The 19,895-nt window shown below is 45.4% G+C and overlaps 2 protein-coding genes across 3 annotated transcripts in view; one reads left to right on the top strand and one right to left on the bottom strand.

Moving 5' to 3' along the window:
- Positions 1-717: 717 nt before the first annotated feature.
- LOC134511535 (uncharacterized) lies at positions 718-1,992 on the bottom strand. Its single transcript, XM_063325635.1, has 3 exons — positions 1,639-1,992; positions 916-1,074; positions 718-803 (listed from the first exon to the last, which is right to left on the bottom strand). Exons 1-3 carry the CDS (start codon positions 1,990-1,992, stop codon positions 750-752), a joined length of 567 nt encoding a protein of 188 aa, XP_063181705.1. The 3' UTR covers positions 718-749.
- The window catches only part of EGFR (epidermal growth factor receptor), a 169,436-nt gene continuing 151,456 nt past the window's right edge, over positions 1,916-19,895 (top strand). Inside the window, exon 1 of one of the 2 annotated variants that reach the window (XM_063325632.1) lies at positions 1,916-2,265. In XM_063325632.1, the coding sequence (XP_063181702.1) occupies positions 2,160-2,265 (106 nt within the window). In that variant the 5' untranslated portion in view covers positions 1,916-2,159. The remainder of the gene's footprint in view (positions 2,266-19,895) is intronic. The other variant, XM_063325633.1, reaches the window with a different exon arrangement.

The following is a 19,895-nucleotide window of genomic DNA, read 5'->3' as shown; positions in this document are numbered from 1 at the left end:
ATAAAAATGAATCATATACACACAATGGTTATGAAGCTGCGCTGTGCGAGCATCTTTGAAGCAAATTGCATTAATATTGTATTGTAAGCCCAGACTCTGCCCGCAGTTACAGCCACGAAACCAATCATAGGAACAGAGTTCCTCGGGTGTTACTAATGTCTGAGTTTACTTCAAAGTACATCATTCACGTTATTTACAAAATATAATCAAACCAGAATGTCAGCTGCAGCATACAAAAGCTGACTTGTAACCCAATTTATCTTAATAAATGATTACAGGCATGGCGGGATAATACGTGGTTAAAGGCATGTGGTCAGGTTTTGTGCTAGGATAAGGAAATGGGATGGTGGTTTTTGCCTAGTTAGGACGGTAACTAGTTAAACTATCAGAAAAAAGATTGTACAGAGGAAGTTGACTGGTAGGAGAGAAGGAAGGCATCTCTCAGAGGACATGCATCACAGAGGAAAGTCAAGATACACTCAGTGGCTATTTTGCAATCTATTGTGTTCCAGCACCCTGTGATAGATTTAGGCATTTAGCGCGTAATCTCCCAAACCTCATGTCATTAGGGACTTTGGTTCTGGAGTTCCCAATTAATCATAACAGTTCTAAGGCTTCATATCCTATTGACTGTGTGACCCAACTCTTCACAAGAGCTTTATTACCACCAGCCTTTAACAAGTTTGAATGTTGAATCATGATCTACTCAGAGAGATCCCAGCCCAGACAAGTGACACTTCTACATCCTATTAACGTACTTGAGTGACAAGACGGTGCTTCCTCCCACTTTCCAGAGGAGCAGCCTGTTTAAAAAAAAAAAAGGAGATTGTAACCATAAGCGTGTTTTACTGAATACCTTGGTTTTGCCTCTCCGGGGGAAAAGATGTTGGGGGGGAAGGAGCACCACGTACGTACTCTTTCATGTCTGCGGATGTCCCTGGAGCACCTCAGGAACACTTGTATTATTGTGTGTTTATTTAAGCGACTGGCTACGCGGAGCAAGGAGCGCTTTCTCACTGCCGGTGCAGGGGAATAGAAGCGGCATCCGCAGATCCCGACCCCGTTATCCTTGCGCTAAAACACGCAGAGAAACCGTGCGCTTTTTTTTTTCACACGCGCACACACCGATGGCTTTGCAACCATCGGGGCTAAAATGACCAGAACGAGAACAGGACACTTCGCAGAGCAGCCAAGCGGGCTCCGCTGATTTGGGGGGAGCGGAGAGGAGGGCCAGAGCTCCCCCCGCCTCCCCCCCGGAGATGAGCCCCTGAGGGAGCGGCTTAGCGGGTTTAGCCTTCGGAGCCGCTTCGCTGCGGCTGCTCCCCGATAAAGCGCCTCAGCCCTTCCTTGCCCGCACTCCCCTCCCTGGGGGGGAGGGGGGGCAGGACGGGACAGGGTTTCTGCTGCAAGTCCCTCCGGTACCCGCACAGCCGCGGTCCCCTCCCCGGGAGGGGACACCAGTGGGCGGGTGGAGGCCGTGCCGGGGCCGCGCCGCTTTTTTTGCGAGTAGCGGCGCGAATGCACACCCGTGCCTTCGGCAGCTACCGCCGGGGAGCGGAGCATCCACCTCCCCCCGCACCGTCCCGAGCAAGGAGGGGCCGCTAAACTACTCTCTCCCCACCCCACCCCTCCTCTCACCCCACATCCCGGGACAGGTGGCGGGTCCGCCCCTTCCCCACCTGGGCGGGGAAGGCGCCGCCGAGTTCCTCCTCCTCCTTGCTCCCGCCCCATCCTCCTCCTCCTCGGCGTCCCCAGAGGGAGCCCCTGCGCTCCGCGGCCGGGCGGAGAGCGCAGCCGGGCGCGCCCCGTCCCGCAGCCGGCTACAGCCGCTCCGCAAGCCCCTGCGCACCCCCCAGCAACAGGAGGAGCAGAGGGAGGAGGAGGAGGAGGAGGAGGAGGAGGAGGAGGAGGAAGGCAGCAGCCCGCCCGCAGCGGAGGTGGGGGGGGGCACGCACGTGTGCGCGCAGCCCTCGACGGCCGCCCTCCAAGCATGCTGCGCGGAGCCGCGCAGGGCAGAGCGGCGGCGAGGAGCTGATCCGCGGGAGAGGAAGAGGAGGGAAGGAGAGGAGCGGCTCCGCGGAAACCTCCGTCCCGTCCGACACTCACCAGCACACTTCCCCCCCTCCCCAGCCCTCGGGAGGCAGCGGCGGTCCCGCAGCATGGGCGGCCGCAGCCCCCTCGCCGCCGCCGGGCCCCGCGGGGCCGCTGTCCTGGTGCTGCTGCTGGGGCGCGTCGCCCTCTGCTCCGCCGTGGAGGAAAAGAAAGGTAGGATGGGGATGGGGATGGGGATGGGGGGCGCGGGGAGGAGTGCTCCCCCGGGCGTCCCGCCGCCGTTTTGCCGGCTGCTCCCCCGTGGGAAGCCGGGCTGCGGGCGGCGGCGCGCCGCGGCCTCCCGCGGGGAGCGGCGGAGGGAAAGTCCCAACTACTTCTTTCCTTAAAAAAAAAAAAAAAAAAAAAAAAGAGAGAGAGAGGAGAAAGGGGGGAAAAACCCCCAAACCTATAGCAGCGATCACGCAGCTCTGACTTCCTGATTCTAGGCTTATTTTCTTTTGTGGGGGTGGAGGAAATAAAAGGGAATAAGCCTTGGCACATCTCATCGCTCGTGCTTCTCTCCTTTCGTGGGTTTTGGTTTTTTTTTTTCATTCTTCCCCCCCCTTCCCTTCCCGCGTTGCCTTGTCGGGGCTCAGCCGCTGCCGCTACCCCCTCGGTGGCGGCGGGGAAGAGCCGGGCGACCCCCGGGAGCGAGCGCCGCTCCGGTAACCCCCGCCTGTCGCCTTGACCTGGGCACCTCCGCTTGTCCTGTTCCAAACAAAAATTAAAATAATAAAAAAAAAAATGCACCTGGGAAGGGGGGGGGGCGTGGAAAAAAGAGAAACTTCATGTGGGTTCTGGTTGCCCAGTTATTAAAAAAAAAAAAAGGAAAAGGAGCGATTTACCCCCGCCCGACCCAGCGTGCAGAAGCCGCCGCGGCTCCGCCGGCGCTGTCACCCCCGGCAGTGACCGCCCGGCGCGGCGGGTGCGTGGGAACGGCGCGGAGCGGGCGCCGCTGGGGTGGGTTGGTGGGTTTTGGGGGGTTGCTGGTTTAAAGGGTGAGAAAACGTTTCTAGCTGGTCAGATCCGTCGCTTTTTCTTTTTTTTTCTCCTCTCTTTTTTTTTTTTCTCCTTCCCCCTCTTGCTCTCCGTCTGTGGTGTTCTCTTTTGTGAGTTTGGAGAGCCAGGCCCCGGCTGCTGCTGTTCCAGGCAGAGTACAGTCCTCTTTATCTTGGAAATCTGCCAGCCAGCAAAAAAATGCGGATTTGGTTGGGTTTGTTTTGGGGGTTCTGTTTGTTTTGTTTTGCTTTGTTTTTTTACCCTTTCTTTCTTTTTAAAGAAAAAGCGGGAGACGAGAATTAATAGCTTTTAGAAGGGCTGATGCGTGGCTTAAAGTGACTGAGTTAGTCTTTCGTGACTGTGGACAGTAAAACCCTCCTGAAAGGCAGAAACACCCTGTCCAAAAGGACTAGTTGCACAACCTTCAAAAAGTGGAGATTCTCTTGTTCCAGGAATCAAGTTCATACCTGTTGTTGATGTAACATGGGCAGTCTTTCTTTCCCGGTTTTCTTTTCTTTTTTTTTTTTTTTTTTTTTTTTCCCCCTCGCTTCCCTCACCCTTTGAAAATGATGAGAAGCAAGGTGACTCCGTGCTTGTGTTTAAAAGTCTTTTGAGATGCAGTCTCAGGTGCACATGTCCTGTAGGATATATAGACCGTGAGGGGAAAATACTTTGTTTATAGTGTTTATGTTATTCTCATATACATATGTGTATGTTAGTCTCATACACTTATGAGGGTACCGGTTATTTGAGGATTACTAAATAATCAACAGCTAAGTGATAAACCCATCAGAGATTATTTTCGGTATGTTCTGTTAGCAAGTAACTGTTCCTCTGAGGAGAGCTGGAGGCTCAGTGGCAGAGGTGAAGACAGAAGAATTTTTCCCGGAAGCATGAATCGATTGATTGGTCCTTATTAGTTTCTCCTCACGCTTGAAGATGAGCATGAAAATAAGTCGGGGTACAAAATAAAGCGGCATTTGAGGATTGTGAGATGCTGGTTTGAAGCCACAGGTCCAACAGGTAATAGAGCATCAGGGTATGTTGGGGATCTGCCTCCTTGGACCCAGCATCAGAATTCAGAGTAATACTTGAAGTAATAAATACGTGCAACGCTCTTGAGTTTTAAGATCAAGTTGTGTGGACTTTAGAAGTTCAAATGGTGTATGAAATTACACCTTTAAAAATTTCAATCTGATTTGCTCTATTACCAAAAAGAGGAGATCTTTAAAAAAAAGAAAAGAAAAACCTGGGAAAATGTTGAAATGTTGGTTTTGTTAGAAGAATGTCAGCATCAACCTGTAAAATCTGATCAACATAATGTTTGACTGGAGATTTAAATACAATTGTGTCTTTTCCCAAAATTGTTGAATGAGTTCTTTGAATATGGATGAGAGAGAACTGGTTTAGTTGTAACGCTGTAGTCATTAAGATGTGCATATTCCAGAACCAAATGGCATTGCTGGAAACTGAAGTACACTCACTGGAATCGATACCTGTCTCTGTCTACCTGCTCTGATGTTGACCCAGATTAACCACAGTGGAACTAATCCGGATTTCCATTAATGTACCCCGGATGGCCTGTTCGGTGATACCTGAGATAAATCCCTGTGACAGCCGGCATGGCACAAACGCAGAATGCACTTGACCTATGTCCAGTTTTGTGTGTCAGTGACAACGGTACAGTTAAGCAAACTGCTTTTTTGTTGCTATATATTGGTTTTATATCTCTAGTTTTGATCTGTAGCTGCCGCCGTTGTGGGATGGGAGCGCCCTGCTCTATATTGGGAGCTGCGTGCGAGCACGCTGGGCAGCTCGGTGTCTGCGGTGGCCTTGCGTACCTGGTGTCTTACACGGCTTTCTGAAAAACAACGGAAAAGGAAGCTCCTTTAGGATGCTGAAGTGTTCATTTTCATGTGAAAGGAAAAAGCTCCATCTAATATCCCATGCAGTGTTTATCTGGGGGCCACTTATGTGCTGCTGTTATGTATTGCTGCCCTTTACATTGTTTTATAGGTTCTGCGCTGTATATTATCCCATACCGACTTGCAACGGATGTATACAAGTAGACTAATCTTTGTGGACCGTGTAGGGCTTGATCCGGTTATGCCCGGGCATCCAGTGCCTTTTGAGATGCTCTCCAGTGTAACCTGGCTTCTGCTCCGTGGGAGCAGAGATCCCAGTGGAATGTGGCTGCTGTGGGAAGGAGCGTGGCGGGGGGGTCTCCCAGGCGCAGGCGGCTGCCTGCACATCTGCAGCTTGGCAGAGGGGTCGTCGGTGTCCTCTGCCTGCCTAGTGCCAGGCACCGGGTCTCAGGTGAAGGACATCTCGTGCTCCTGTTGCAGTACCGGCGTTGCTGGTACGCTGGTTTGTCATTCCTGTCTTCGTATCATCACTGATGCAAGTGGAGTTTTCTGCGTGGAGACGCGAGCAAATGTGTGTGGCGCGTGTGCAGGTATTTGTGTATTATCTAAGGTCTTGTCTGTATGCACCCATTTATTTATTTATTTTTTTCCTTGGTAAATGACCGAACTTCTTTGGATTCGGTAACTAAAATAAATCTGTGCAGCCTTGGCACTGAATGCAGTTAGTGATGTGGAAACTTACATACTGATACAATCCAGCTTGGTGAAATAATATTATTAAATAAGTAGCCTTTGCTATAGAGTTGCTCTCACTCCAGTGCCTCAAGGTGTGAGTGATTAAGAACAAAACACAAATCCTCCCATCGTTAAGATCATTTTCTCATAAGCGGAGAAGGGAAAGTAAAGTGCCAGCAGTCACCTCCTTAATTTGGGCAATCTGTGTGACTACGTGCAAAATGCCACAAAAGAGATGGGCCTCTCAGCAAAGTATGTGTGTGTGTGTTTGTGATGAGCAAACTACACGCGGGAGCGATAGTGGTAAATACAAATGTGTTATTTCTTGCATCAAGAGTATATTAAGAGATTTGCAGATGAATCAAGAAATCAAGATCAATGCCCTGGAGACTTTACAATCAGAGTAGTCCGTTGTAATTTATTTGTTAATTTCTAGAGAACGACTTTCAGGGAGTGTCGCACAATGCCATTATGGTCCTCAGGGCTGACTTTTGCATTTGGGTATCCATGTATCGCTGAAATCACTGGGATATGCTAGCTTTAGCAGCAAGATAGCTGACTAGCCAAACCAGTTCCTTCAGAAGGTGTCCTTATCTTCCTTGAGCACAATCTGCCTTTGCTTAATACCTCTTCGGAAACAAGCCTAGTGAAAGGTTTGCTTCATTTTAGGGAGGATGACAGTACCTCCGTGGAATGGTTTGGCATAGAAACTGTTGATATTGCCACAAACTCCTGGATTAGTCCAAGTTTCGGTAGCATGTGTGCATCAGAGGGTACAGTCACCCCGTGTGTGTGAGTGGAGTATCCCAGAAAGAACTAACGTACGTTCAAAAGTACTTGTCGGCATGTTATGTTACAAGCACTGGTGTTTACAGGTATGACAATTTATGTAAAGTCTCGTGTTACACTCGGATCTGTATGGCAACAGTGCTTGGGTAACGCAAACGTGGTTGTGCTGTCAGAGAAATGCTTTGACTCGGAGAACTTTGACCGGGGGGAGCCAGAATGGGCTGCACCCGCAAAAGCATCCTCTGGCCAGTCTACATTAGGAGCACTTGCTGGACTGACCCGGCTGACGAACCTGTTTAATTTCGACTATTCAAAATAGGGTGAGGTCTTATTCTGTAAAAAGATGACCTGCTAGCTAGAGCAATTGTTATTCTGGAAATACGGGAATTGCATTAGGCAGCTTCTATTTGTGTTCACAATTTCTCAAAACTCCAGCCTGCTTTACTGCTCTCCTTGCGCACCTGCTAGGGAAAAACGCAATTTTGTTGGTCGGGGCTCAGCTGGCGCAGGAATCCCACTCAATCCAGCTAGGATTTTCCTGGTTTTAGCAGAAAGGGGAGGTTATTAGGAAAGGCAGCAGCGCTTTTATTTTGCTCCTCAGTGGAAGGCGCGTTCTTGCTTTTCGTTTCCCGGATTCGCTCTGTAGCCGTTGTAGAAGGTGCGTAGCCTCCGATGAATACTCAAGCAGCAGTTATAGCTGTGACGGGGATGGTCACCTGCCTTAACTCTCGCCTCGAGGTTAGCTTGAGCAAACACGTCTTGCCTTTAAGTGCAGTTGGCAAAAAAAAAAAAAAAAAGTTTAGTGCAGAATTTGCCTTTCTGGGTCCTAAGCAGCGCTTCAGCCTGTGCCTGTGCTGGGGACGATGGCTGAGCGGGAGCCGCTGCTTCATGGAGCAGCGGGAGAGCGGGAATAATGAGGAGGGATTAGCAGACGGGCCCTCGCCTCGGGGATGCCCCCTTTGGATGAGGCTGATGCAATGGCAAATGTCCCCGGGTCTGGGTGACAAGGGTGGGATAAAAGCTGTGTTGGATGCGGCTCATCAGAAGCTCTCCATTCCTGAGGACCGCGGCCGTTCGTGCCTGTTGGCTCTGGAGAGCTTGTGAAATGCATGAGGACGTGGGGAGCCAGCACTATGGATTTACCAGCATTGTGTAGGTGGGGGTAGAAAGCGTTCAGGTGTTTTGTGTTTGTTTGGGTTTTTTTCTTTTTTTTTTTTTTTTTTTTTTTTTCCCCCAGGAGTTAACAGTACGCAGAAGGGGAATCCACTGCGTGATCTTTTGTGCGGACTCTGATAGTTATTTAGCCTGGTACAATACGTGCTGACCCTGTTACTTACCTGTCGATTTGACCTTCTCCTGCGCCCCTTCACTTCCAGGAACGCTGTATTAGTAGGTGCAGCAAAAGATCTAGTAGTATTCCTGCCCATTCTGGTTTTTGACGTGTTACTTCTTGGCTTCCAACTACAGCAAACAGGACTGTAATACTTCTTTTTTTAGGGCTGAATTCTGCTGACCTAACAGTATTGAGTAATAGTGTATTTTTTTTTTTTTGCCTTCAGAAATAGTTACAGAACATTTGGCATGAATATGGGCAGCAGAAGTCATTCCCGAGCGAAATGTGGAAGGGGAAAAAAGAAAGAAAAAAAAAAAAAAGAAAAAAGATGTACTCCATGTACAGAGAAGTTGTACCAAAATAAATGTCTATCCCTGCTGAAGCAGGATTTTTTTTTTTTAATTTGAGAGCTATAACGTGCCCTCGTAGTTTGTCTCGTAGGGGCAATGTGTAGGTGTGGGTCTCGTGCTCTCTGTGCTTTAGTAATGTTACTGAGGGCTGCTCGCAGGGGAGAAGTATGAAAAAAAACCCACTTGTGAGATTGTGTGTTTGAACAGGAGAACTTTCTGATGACCAGAGTGAAAAGACGAGGCCGTGTGGGTTGGCCATTGAGCTAAGAAGTACATTTACTACTTAATTTTTATTAATTTCTTTTTTTTTTTTTAAGAACAGAAGGCAATCTCCCAGCAATCTAGGAGGGAGCAGCACTGGATTTATGTAGCCCGTAAAGGCGTGTGAGCTTTCGTTTTGAAGTTTTAATGCAAAGTGTGTTTTGGCTGTTGACGGATCCATGCAAGGCAGATGCAAGGTTCCTCCTCCTGCCAGCGTGCCTTCTCCTGCCCAGCACATCTGCGTACATGAAAGTAAACATCTACGTGTTCGCATGCATGTCTTGCTATTCGAGTGCATCACATCATGGGTGGGTTTTGTTTGTTTCAGCGGTCGAAGCAAAAAAAAAAAAAAAAAATTGGAAAAAAAGAATAACTTCTACTCAAACTGAAACAAATATGTCGGGGTGGTTTTAGTGAAGTGAAGGGGGAGGTGGGGGGGGAACCCAACAACAAAACACCAACCAAAAAAACCTGTTTTAAGATAATCTGGAAGATTAAATTTAACCTGAGACCATTTCTTTTCTTTTTAAGTTGGGTAAGAAGGAAAATGAAATGCCGTTTGAAATGAAAATTTGCAGGTTTATTTTGAAAATACCAGAGCACCACTTAATTTTCTTACGCCTCCCTCCCACTCTTTTTTTTTTTTTTTTTTTTTTTTTTTGACCAAGGCATGTTTGCTGAGTTTGGCTCAAATTAATGCATTTACTTCAATTCCCTCCGTCACTCCTCCCTGAAAAACTTCAGGTTTTGGGGGTGGGACGGGCTGTCATTTAGATACGTGAGAAAAGCAACGCTCCGAATGTCAAGTCGAGAGAGAAATGCAGTCTGAAATGGTCGTGATGGCGTTTCCATTTTCATCAGAGAATAATAAAAACAATAAAATAATAACGAAAACATCAAAGTGATAATAGACATAATAAAATAACAAGAATTATTATTATTAATAATAATAATAAATAATAAAAAAGCATGGTATCCATTATCTCCCTGGCCTCCGTATGTTTGGTGCCTTTGTCGTACCTTGCTGACCTCCATCCAGAGGAGGAGGAGCTGGAGATTTGCAGGTCCTCGCTTGAGGCGCAGAAGCAGATGGGCCGGGGCTTTGGGCAGGTGAGGTGAAAGCTGCCGAGCAGTAGCAATGCCCCAAGGGCCGGCGGCGCTGCTGTGTGGGTGAAAAGCCTTCTCCTCCTCACCTCCTTCAAGCGGTTACCGCTCTCTGGTTCCTCTACCTTGCAAAGGTGCCGTGTGAAGGGCGGGCAGAGTCCTCGGGGGTACCCTCCAGCTCCTTGGAAAAGCGGTGGATTTGCCAGCGCCCTCCATCCCAAACCAAAAAAAAAAAAAATAAAAAAAATAATAAATACATGCAGGACCAGCAAAGGTGGTTTTTCCAGAATGGCTCTCTTGGGGTAGACGGCTCCTCGTGGTGCTGGGTGAGTCGGCGGGGACCACGTCAGGCGGGATGTTTTCCGGGGAAGATGTGGAAGGAAGGAGGAGAGGATATAAACCAGCTGTCTTGATGACAGGATAGTAGTATTTTAACTCTGGCTTTTACAAGAAGGAAATTATCAGTTTGTGGGAACGGGGTTTGTGTGCGTTTGGTAATCAAAACGCCGTGCCGTAATTCCTGCCTTCCCGTCGCCAGATTCAGCAGTAAATGTGAAGATAACCAGAAGAGCCCTGGAAATCAGCCGCTCTTGGCACTGGGGCACAGCAAGCTTACGCGGCCCTTCTCCTAAGTAGGGAAAAGTATTATTTTTACCTATCAGGAGCTACAGGATCAGAGCCACGGAGGCTTTGAATGGTTGCCTGAGGCAACACAGCTGGCCGCTGGTGAAGCTGCCTGCCAGGATTTTTGGCCTCTTGTCCCATGCCCAAGCCAATGATAAACACTGCCTGGAGTTGAAGGTAACCAACATCCTGCTCAGGGCTTATTTGCCAGCTTTGAAACGACGCCTCACACAGAGCATCGTTTCCCCTCTTTCCTGAAGGCCCTTCTGCCTGTCCTTCCCTGGGGACCTGTCCCTTGACGGAGGTTGGCCGTAGCCTGGGATGAGGTGACCTATGGTGGCGTGCATCTGGCTTGGCTCCTTGCGACCGAAACGTTCTCATTCCTGCCTGGCCCCTTGTTCCACCGCCCCGGGGGAAACCCCAGCACCTCCTGAAATAACAGTGGCATGAGACAGTAGCTGCAAATCAAGGTTGGGTGTAAGCAGATGTAAAGTCTGAATTGTTTCCTAAATTATGCTTTCTGCATGGCTACGGCACAGTTGTGATGGCAAGCTTCATATTTTCAAGGCCTAACTTAAGAAAACCAAAAAAACCCAAACAAAAAAAGACTGTAGCTGCTTCTGTCTGGGGATATGTATTCACACACACCCCCATTAAGATCTGAGAGACATACATACACATCTGAAAGTTGAATTTGATTCATGTCTGAGGTATTAAGCATTTCTTTTTGAGAGCTGTGTACTTAAATTCTGCAAAGTGCAATAATGGTTCCCTGCACAATTCCCTATTGCTAAGCAATTCTGTCATCTTGGAAATACCATTTTTTCATTGCATGTAATTCAGGGTTGGGTTTGTTGTTTTTTTGTTTTTTTTTTTAAATTCTTAATTTCAAAATGCTTTTGTAGAACAATCCTGTTTTCTGAAGTTCACTCGGGAGGTAAGACTAAGGAAGGAGGCAGGGTTCAAGGAAGAAGCTTGTTTTAGCAGTTGGGTCAGTTATTTCAACAATGCCTTTAGCAAAGAAGTAAGAGGCTGTTTCCACAAATCAGTAACTAGTTCCCATGATTCAGATTGAATCACGTAGTTCAAGTCATTTGAATAAATAAATGACTTCTAGTAAATGAGACAACCTCTGCAATTAGGATGGCATGCTGAATATTTCATGTTATTTATTATGTGGTTTTCAATAGATATGATTAAGTTGGGTTACACTTGGAATGCTAGGTGGCATTTCAACACAAGCCACTTAACCAAAGCTTACATTAAATTGAGATACACATTTGTTTTGTGCAGGTGGCGTTGTGCTGTATCTTCAAGAGTTATGTTTTCTTACTAATTTTCCACAAGCAGATACTTAACAGGGAAAAGGAGTCACCTCGCCAAGTGCACCTTCGTTTTCTTTAATTGTAAGGGGGGATTCTTAAGCAGGTTCTTCCCAAACATTTGCAATTTGCTGCAGTCTTAGCTTTCCTTCGTGTCTTCCTGGGCCATCAACTCCAACGGATGTGCCATAACCAGAGATTCAGAAAACTCCTTTTCTCAGATGTGCTCATGGATTACGCGCTATCCTCAGTGTTTCCAAGGGGACGTGCTTCATGGTTCACCTCCAACTCCTGCTGGTGAGTTTGGACTTGTGACGAGAGCATCTTAATTCGGCGTAGAGGAACAGCAAAGAAAAGGTCTTCTTGGCTTTTGTTTCCTAATGTTGTTATTTTTTAGTTTGTCTTAAATTTAAGTAGCTGTATTATGCAATTGAAAAATCCCATGTGGTTTTGGCATTGTGAAAGTAGTATTTAAAAAAAAAAAAAGGTCACTTTACTACTCTGTCATAACTGGTTATACCATGTACAAAGCACTGTTGGTTAATTTAAGAAAGTACACCCTGAGCTATCAAAGGCATTGAGCAGCCCTGGCTGATGGTGCGCTTTGGGGATATGGAGAATAGTTAAGTTTTGGGGACCTACTGGCCAGATGATCACCTGTTTTATTCAGGAGAAAATTTTGGTATCGTGTTTCTTTCCAACTTTTTCACTTAATATAACATAAAAGATGTGTGAGACACTAGGGATACCTATTTGATAAAAGAGCCTTTCAAAATAATGAGGATACCAGATCTTCGGTGCCAGATAAAAATACCGTTTTGCCTATGCGATCACTGTTCCTGCTGTGAGGGGAAGTTACCGGTTCTCCTACCTGAAGGTGTTGGTGGTGAACTTTGCACAAACTATGACTTTGGAAGCTGAAAATGAAAAAAGTCCTTCTTCATTCCCTTTAATCACTGGGAAGGGAAAGCTGGGCGAAGAGCAGATGAGACTAATGTTTGACAAGCTTGCTCCTCATTTGTTAAATCTGGAGGTACAGAGATCATCTACTGAGCACTTGAAGACAAGGAAACCTTCCCCCACAAAAAAGGGAGGGAGATGTCCTCGAGTCCCTGAGTGAGAGCCTATCACTGTTTGGCACGACATTGTTGGGAACTGCTGAACAGAAAGTGCCTTTAGGCAAAAGCTGTTACATGTGTGGAGTGGTTGTTTTTCTCCTCCGTTTTTATTGCAGCCTGTTTCTCATGAATGGAAACTTGACATTCTCACTTGTTGAACAGGGTTCAGTTTGTTTTGCTGCTCTTCAGACTACTTTTGCACCAAGTCTGTTCCTTTTTTATTTTTTTTTTTTTAAAAAAAAGAAACAGACCAACAACCTGTTGAAAACAAACAGAAAACCCCAAGTGAAAAACCGATGAAACCAGAACAAAACAAACCAATTTTTTGGAAACAGAAGTGTCAGTGGGCAAAATCCTGACTCTGGAAGCTGCTTTCTCAGAGTTAGACCATAATTTAAGGTATTGGATCTCCACATGAACAGGGGTTTTGTACCGCAGAGCAGCATGTAGGATGTGGGGCCCTTGGTGTTTGCTGAGGGTTGGAAAGCGGTGGCAGTGTGACTTCGTTTTCAGAGGCAGCCTAAAGGACAGAAGTCACTCCCTGAAAAACGAGCTGTCAGAAAAAGCAGTAACAGCCCCATCTCCCCTCCCTCAGGTACTGATCCATGTCTTTCCCAACGGAGACCTGTGGTAATGTTAACAAAAGAACAGAAGAAGAACAGAAGTGCCGCGCTTTGCTTTTGTTGTTGTGGTTGTAACATCTAGGTAGGTGTTGATGCTGTTATCGCTTCCCCAAAATTAATGGCAGAAGTTCAGTCTTTGCGAGTGGGAGCAGGGACAAGTATTTCACTGCACATCCAGAAAGGGAAACGTGCAAGTCACGCTCATGTTGCGTGTTGGCTTCCACACGGTCTGGAAGAAGTAGTTGAGGGAAAGTAGTTGAGTTGCAGCGGTCTTAATTCAGTGGAAAAGGAAAAATGTCATCCCTTCCATTTGTAATTCCTAATTTGACCACTTGCAACGAGGGCGTCTGCAGTAGGAGGTGAAGTCAAAACTTCAACATCTTCAGTTATCTGGTAGGATCTGATCGTTTCCTAACATCTGTGTTAGGACACATGCCCAATTAATGGATTGGTTTGATATTTCTCGTTTCGCATGGGATTTGAAGGGTTTGTCATTGAAACGCTGTCTCATTTCCATCTGGTCTTCAAAAAGTAATTAAGTGTTGAGCAATGGTATTGCCAGTCTGCTTCTACCTAATAAGCTCTGCAAGGTGCTCTCGTTAATGATTTTATTATTTCAGAGCCGCTCTTGTTCTCTCTTTCCCTCCTTAATGAGGCAGATCCCTTAGGCAGCATCACTTTATCACAGTTGTCTATGGTAGATGAACTCATCCAGCACCGTGGAAGTTGGTGTTCACCAGTGTGTAAGACGCTCCCATCAGTATGTGTGGGTAATTCTCCCTGACACTTAAAAGATTTGTCAAGCGCAAAAAAGGAAGAACAGACCCTTTTTCTAAATGAGGGTCGTCTTGATTTGAACAGCAGCGGTCTGGTGTGCATCAATGAGCATGTGGTATTCGGTGAATTAAGAGTAAAAATAGCTAATTAACACCTTCTCGATTTCTTTTTGTGTCTGGTCATTAGTTATTAGGAACCAAACTAATTCCTGATAACATAGGACATGGAAGGTGCCAATGCCAAGCTCAGGTCAAGAACTGAATTCTCTGAGATTCTAGGGAGAAATATTCCCTTTTTTTTTTTTTTTTTATATTGTGTTGCCTGTTTCTCAGAGCTGCCTCCGCGTATCATGGAATTTAATATATGTATGCTTACATGCTCAGCTAACATCTGTATTTTGTATTTCGTCATACGAAGAGAAAATCTGAATTAGTTATGGGCGCTTGGAAAGGGCTCGGGCTATGCTCTCCTGGTTTAATATGGTACTGATTGGATCCTGTCTATGAACTAAACTCAAATACTATTTCAAAGACTTGGATCATTTCAGAAATAGCAAGCATATGACTTCTGAGTAAACAGACTAGTTATAACAGACAGGATTAGAAAATGGATTGTTCTGGGCCAACACGGTACTATTGAGAGTGATGATATCGTACTGGTAATCGCACTGTTGGGCTTAATGGCCCATAAACTTTGATAAAAGCTTTTGTGAAATTGTCAGCAGTAATTCCCTCCATTGTTAGATTGCCAGTGAACATCTTCAGCCCCTGGAATAAATTGCTACCATCAATTGTGTTTATGTAATTATATAAAATAAGACTTTCGGTCCGATGGTGTAATAACTCAAATTAAAAAAAAAAAAATAAAAAATACTGTCAGCTGAAAATTAATAGGTCAGATCTGCAATTGCTGTGACTGCTGAGAACTCTCTCACCTGGGCTGGGCTGGGGTAGGTTTACACCTGAAGCCGTAGTCCCGTGTGTGGAGCACAGGCGCCTTCTCATTGCCTCTGCCAAGCACTCGCTAGGTCAGCAGAAATGGGAAATGTCCGTGCGGGTTTCGTGTGAAAACTGAAAAACAGTTTACTGTAGTTCTCCTCCGTTGTTAGTTCTCTCTGTGGGTATTTTTAGCATGACAGTTATTAGAATGTGAACATTAAAAAGGTGTAATTACTTTCATATCCATTAATATGCGACTCTGAAAAAAATGCAGAAGCACTTAAATTTTGTATGGTCCCTTTCAAATTGTTTTCACAGCTACTTGCTTCCTACCTTTCCTTTTTCCCCCCTTCATCCCTTCCACGTGATCGGTTAAATAACAAATTATCAGCCACAGCGTGATGCGAAATGGGCTATAATCCAAAGTGGGATGAGAAGGAAGTTCTCTCGCAAGAAAATAAATAGCACGGGGTATTTAACAGTGCATTAAACAAGGTAGCTGTTAGACTGCACTCATAACACAGTGACGAGAGCAGGAAAATACTCTGTCATTAGTTTAGTGAAGCGGTGAAATGCTCCGGCTCTGATATTGTTGGTGATATTCAGCATATCTAATGCAGTGGCGTTGATAATGCAAAGCGTAATGAAGAGTGGGACACGGACTTTCCACCTCCGCAGCATGGGATGTGAAGGAGGAGCTGCCTTGCCTGCCTGTAGGTGGAGTTTCATTTTCATACTCTAGGGAGGAGGGGAGCCGAAATGTTCCTGTTGCTAAATAGACACAGGGCCTGTCCTCCTAGACTTACCACTTGCCCATGTTTATGTGCTTAATTTTTTTCAGGGGGTAGCGGTAGAGTCAGGAACCTAACCTGGGAGAAGATATTCTCCAATCGCCACCTATGCAGCTTCAGGAGTACTTTACCGCAGAAAAATAATTCTCAAGCTAATGATATTGACTCTCCCACTAGCTGTGACAGAATTGCTTGCTCCATTTCCGCTTTCCTGACGTATTTGGCAGCGGGTGGTAAAGTGGCATTCAAGGAGGGCCTCGAATTTTGAGTTTGGCTCCCAGCTTCAGAGCGTGCAACTTTGGAGAAAAGCACTGCAGCTACGTGCAGGGGAGTTGATGGAAAAGGTAAAATTACGGAGAGCTGGAGGAGAAAGAAGAAAATCTGGAACTCTTGCTTCTCAATTACAGTAACGCTGCAGCAGGGACACCCATCTTCTATTGAGGCTCGATCCAGCAAACCTTAGGCATAATATTCCTTTGAAGTCTAAGGATATTTTGCCTGCCAGGTTGGCAGGATCAGGTTTTTTATTACTTTATTTGCCTAAGAAAACTCTTCTCATCTAGTTTAAAGGGAAAAACTGATACAGAATACCACACTGTGTTATATGAAGACTATGCCAAAAAGTAATTCTCCTGAAACAGAAGGTATTATAAATTATAATCACATCACAAGGTGTTGTGGTGTCAGTGTAATAACTTGAAAAGAGTCTTTTGACTGTGTGTGCTTAAAAGTAAGTCTAGTAAGTACATATTTGAGTAATTGTCCTTCCACTCTTTTCCTAAAAGATTGTTTCTAGATATATTGTTGGATGGGATGAAGATGGGTGAATCCTTCAGGTCACGTAAAGTGGTGTGGCTTCAGCATTGATTTTTGCTAACCAAAGCCATGGTCTGATGGTTTAGCAAAAAGGAGATGTCTCTAAACTTGCTGGAATGAACTTGGTTGAGTTGAGTGGTATTTCATTCACACACTGGATGTGTTTGCCCCAGAACTTTTACACGGGAATTCTTACAAAGAAGCCTGCGTGTATATGCGTATACAACTCATTCCTTCCTCTCTATGAAATCAAATGAATTATTTACTGTAGTCCTGAGATGATATGTTAATATGCGATTCTTAGTTTGTAGAGGCCTCTGGCATTCTTGCTTTATACTTAAGGAAAAAAATGGTGTTACCACAGCAACTGCTATACCACCCGGTACTGAAGCAGCTCCCATCTATGTAGCACTTATAAAAGTACATTAGACAGATTTTTAAAGTGCATGTAACTAAAGTGAGAGTAGGAAGTTAACACTTGCTGAGTGCTGCAGTCAAAGGAGGGCATGAGTTTGTTCAGAAGTTGAGAAGAGTGGTTAATGGAAATAATTAGCAATAGCTCTGATTCTGCAAGCTGCTTTGGCAGATGCGTTATTTGAAGTCTATGTGTGATCTGTTTGAGACCAGGGGAGTTGTGTGCAGGCCTAGAGTTTGCACAGGTTTTACAGGGGACAAAAATTATATTGTTTAATTGTTGAGTGATGGTTTTGAGAGGCTCAAGTGACGACAATTTCGTAGGGCGTGACTGGCGAGGGCAGATACTTGGCATTTCTTGACAATGAGCCACTGAGGAAGATTGAAATGGAAGTCATGAGTAACTGGAAGTATCAGAAGTTTTGGTTTATGGGCGTGAATTTTGGACAAGGTTTTGTATTAACGTTTGTGCATCACCTCTATTAGATAGCAAGGAAATGGTGTTGAGGTGTGTACGTATGATGATGTTTTGCTGTCTGTTAAACCTTAGAGTGGTACATTATGAATGTTTCCGTACAATAAAATGTAATTGTTGTAGAGGAGGCAAGAGTCCTAGGAAAGGTTTTAAAGTAGTCTGGACTCAGTAAGACTATACCTTATCATTGAAAACCTAGTAGTCTAAGGTCAATATTTGATTTAGGAGTTTTCCTTTTAAGACTGTGGTATAGGAAGACCTTCTATGCTAATGAATTTACTACTTTACTTTGTATTCTTAATCCTCATCAGCTCTTAGAAAGAGCTGAGTATCTGTGTATTAATAAAACTATGTTCTTAGAAAAAGCATACTTGGGATTATGAGGAATTACTTATTGCTCTCAGTAGCACTGTGTTTGCAACATTATTATTGATTGCTGTTCTCTTGTTGACTTTCTCCCCGCAGCTACTGTTTTTATCAGATTGCATAAAACAAAAGCACTAATGCAATTTTCTAATTCTTTAAATAAAACACAGAAAAATGCTATTCATGTATGCTGGTCCTTTTCCCTCTTGACAGGAATTTCTGGATGGCACCTTTAGTCTTTGAAAGTGTTTTGAAATCACTGTATGGACAAAAATCTGCATAGGCGCTAATCCAAAACTACGTAAAAATGAGTCCTGGGCTTTGCAGCCTGAATTTCCATCTCCTCTACTAATGTTTGCCAGTGAGCTATTGCTAGTTGTGAGGTAAATGACGTGCCAGGCTGGAGGGAGCAGCTCATCTAGTGGTGTGTCTGCTCCTGCAGGGTTCCTGTGCTTTCCCTGGAACCCTCCGGGGCTGGTCCTGATGATCCATCTGAGGACAGGCAGCGCTGGGGGTTGCATCCTTTCTGCCCCGTGAGGTTACTTAGTTGGATAACTTAGGAGGGAGCACTGCAGAAGTTTGTCTCATCTGCTGTCGCTGGGTGTTCAGAGCTGAACCCGAGCTCCGGTGAAGCCAGGGTGCCGTTAAAATGCCTGTGAAAATTCGGAAGTTTTGCGTGAAAGTCGTGTTGGGTTGGAAGGCAGCCATCCCTTTCCTTTCCTTAGGCTGAGTCAGGTAGGCATGAACGCTTAAAGATGACTTTTGAATGATTTCTAAACCTCTACTTTTTACACCTTCACTGTGGTATAACCTCCAGCGCTTGTGCTGATACTCCTCCTCTGTAATCCCATTCTGACCTTCACAGATCCTCCCCGTTGATTTTTATTGTGACTTGTACTTTAGGACGGTGGAGCAGGTTTATACTCGATAACCATCCTACAGCCTCAGTACATGTCGTTTGAATAAATGCCGAAAGCACTTTGAAGGTCACTAAGCTGATGGCAGTGACAGTGGCTGTACCCTGGGACAGGAAACTCTGCATGGGACATCTTTGCGGTGCGACCCAAAGGATACGGAAAGCCGAGCGTGGTGGTCCCCCAGAAGTCTCTTCAGTAACTCAGTTTAGTTCTGGTACTAATATGCCAGGGGGCTCCAGTACATGAAAGGTTTTCCATGCGCATTGCAGTACTGTGTTAAATGAATAGATTTTTAGTGAAGGTGTTCAGACGTGCAACAGGTATGGTAATTTGCCTGAAACGTAACAAAAAAAGTCACTGTAGTCAAAAGTGGAATTTTTAAGAGACCTTTGGTTGTTTGCATTCAATCTTTTAAATGCAGTACAGTGATAATTAGGCAGGCAGCGATCTATCTCAGAAATGTACGTATACCTTTAAAAATGCAACCTCTGTCTGCTTGATTTCTAATTAATGACTCACCTCTGATGATAAACTTGGTGTTATGTGCGGAATGCTTTCCAGCACTAGCTGGGTTTTACAAAAGCTGCTTTAGATGTATATTAAAAATGCTTTTGGAGACAGAGAGGCAGAAAAGCTTAGAAGTCTGATGACTGTTTATCTGAAAGGAGTTCCCAGTGGCAGAGGAACTGCAGTGTAGTGGTAGTGGTTTAACCAGGCAGGGAATTTATTTGTTCGTCTGCTCACAGAGACATTGAGGGGATGGTCTATTTTAAAATTCAAAATGTAAACCAGTGAGATTATTCCAGCTAGGATTGATATCTGAAGCTAGGATTGATATCTGAAGATGACATTTTCTCCACAACTCGCAACTTCTGCACAGTGAAAGCAAGTGGCTGATGTCAGGGAGGAAGCTTCCCGGGGCTTCATTGCACCAAACTTATTTATAATGTTTGGTGCTGCTTGTTTAAAATGCATGTGTTCCCTTGCTGTGTTTCCTGATTGTGTGTGGTGCAGTATGCTAAGAAGAGAGCGCTTGCTTTAGCTATGGGTAAACACCAGAGGCTTCTGAAAGTCCTGTAAGGAAGTCTTTAGTTGCATGGCGTAGTTTCATTTACAGGCAGGAATAGCAAACATTTACCTGTGCAGCCGGCAGCTGCACGGGCAGCTGTTATCTAAAGCTAACAGTT

Source organism: Chroicocephalus ridibundus, chromosome 2, assembly GCF_963924245.1.
Source record: "Chroicocephalus ridibundus chromosome 2, bChrRid1.1, whole genome shotgun sequence".
NCBI lineage: Eukaryota > Metazoa > Chordata > Aves > Charadriiformes > Laridae > Chroicocephalus > Chroicocephalus ridibundus.
Note: the sequence above shows the minus strand (reverse complement) of the source record. Positions and strands in the feature narration are given on the sequence as shown.

Coding starts and splice junctions, on each gene's coding strand:
- LOC134511535 (XM_063325635.1), bottom strand. CDS start 1,992: ATGCTTGGAGGGCGGCCGTCGAGGGCTGCGCGCACACGTGCGTGCCCC. Junction 1,075..1,638: donor CACCTGTCCCGGGATGTGGG/GTGAGAGGAGGG, acceptor TGCGTGTTTTAG/CGCAAGGATAACGGGGTCGG. Junction 804..915: donor ACATCCGCAGACATGAAAGA/GTACGTACGTGG, acceptor TTTTTTAAACAG/GCTGCTCCTCTGGAAAGTGG.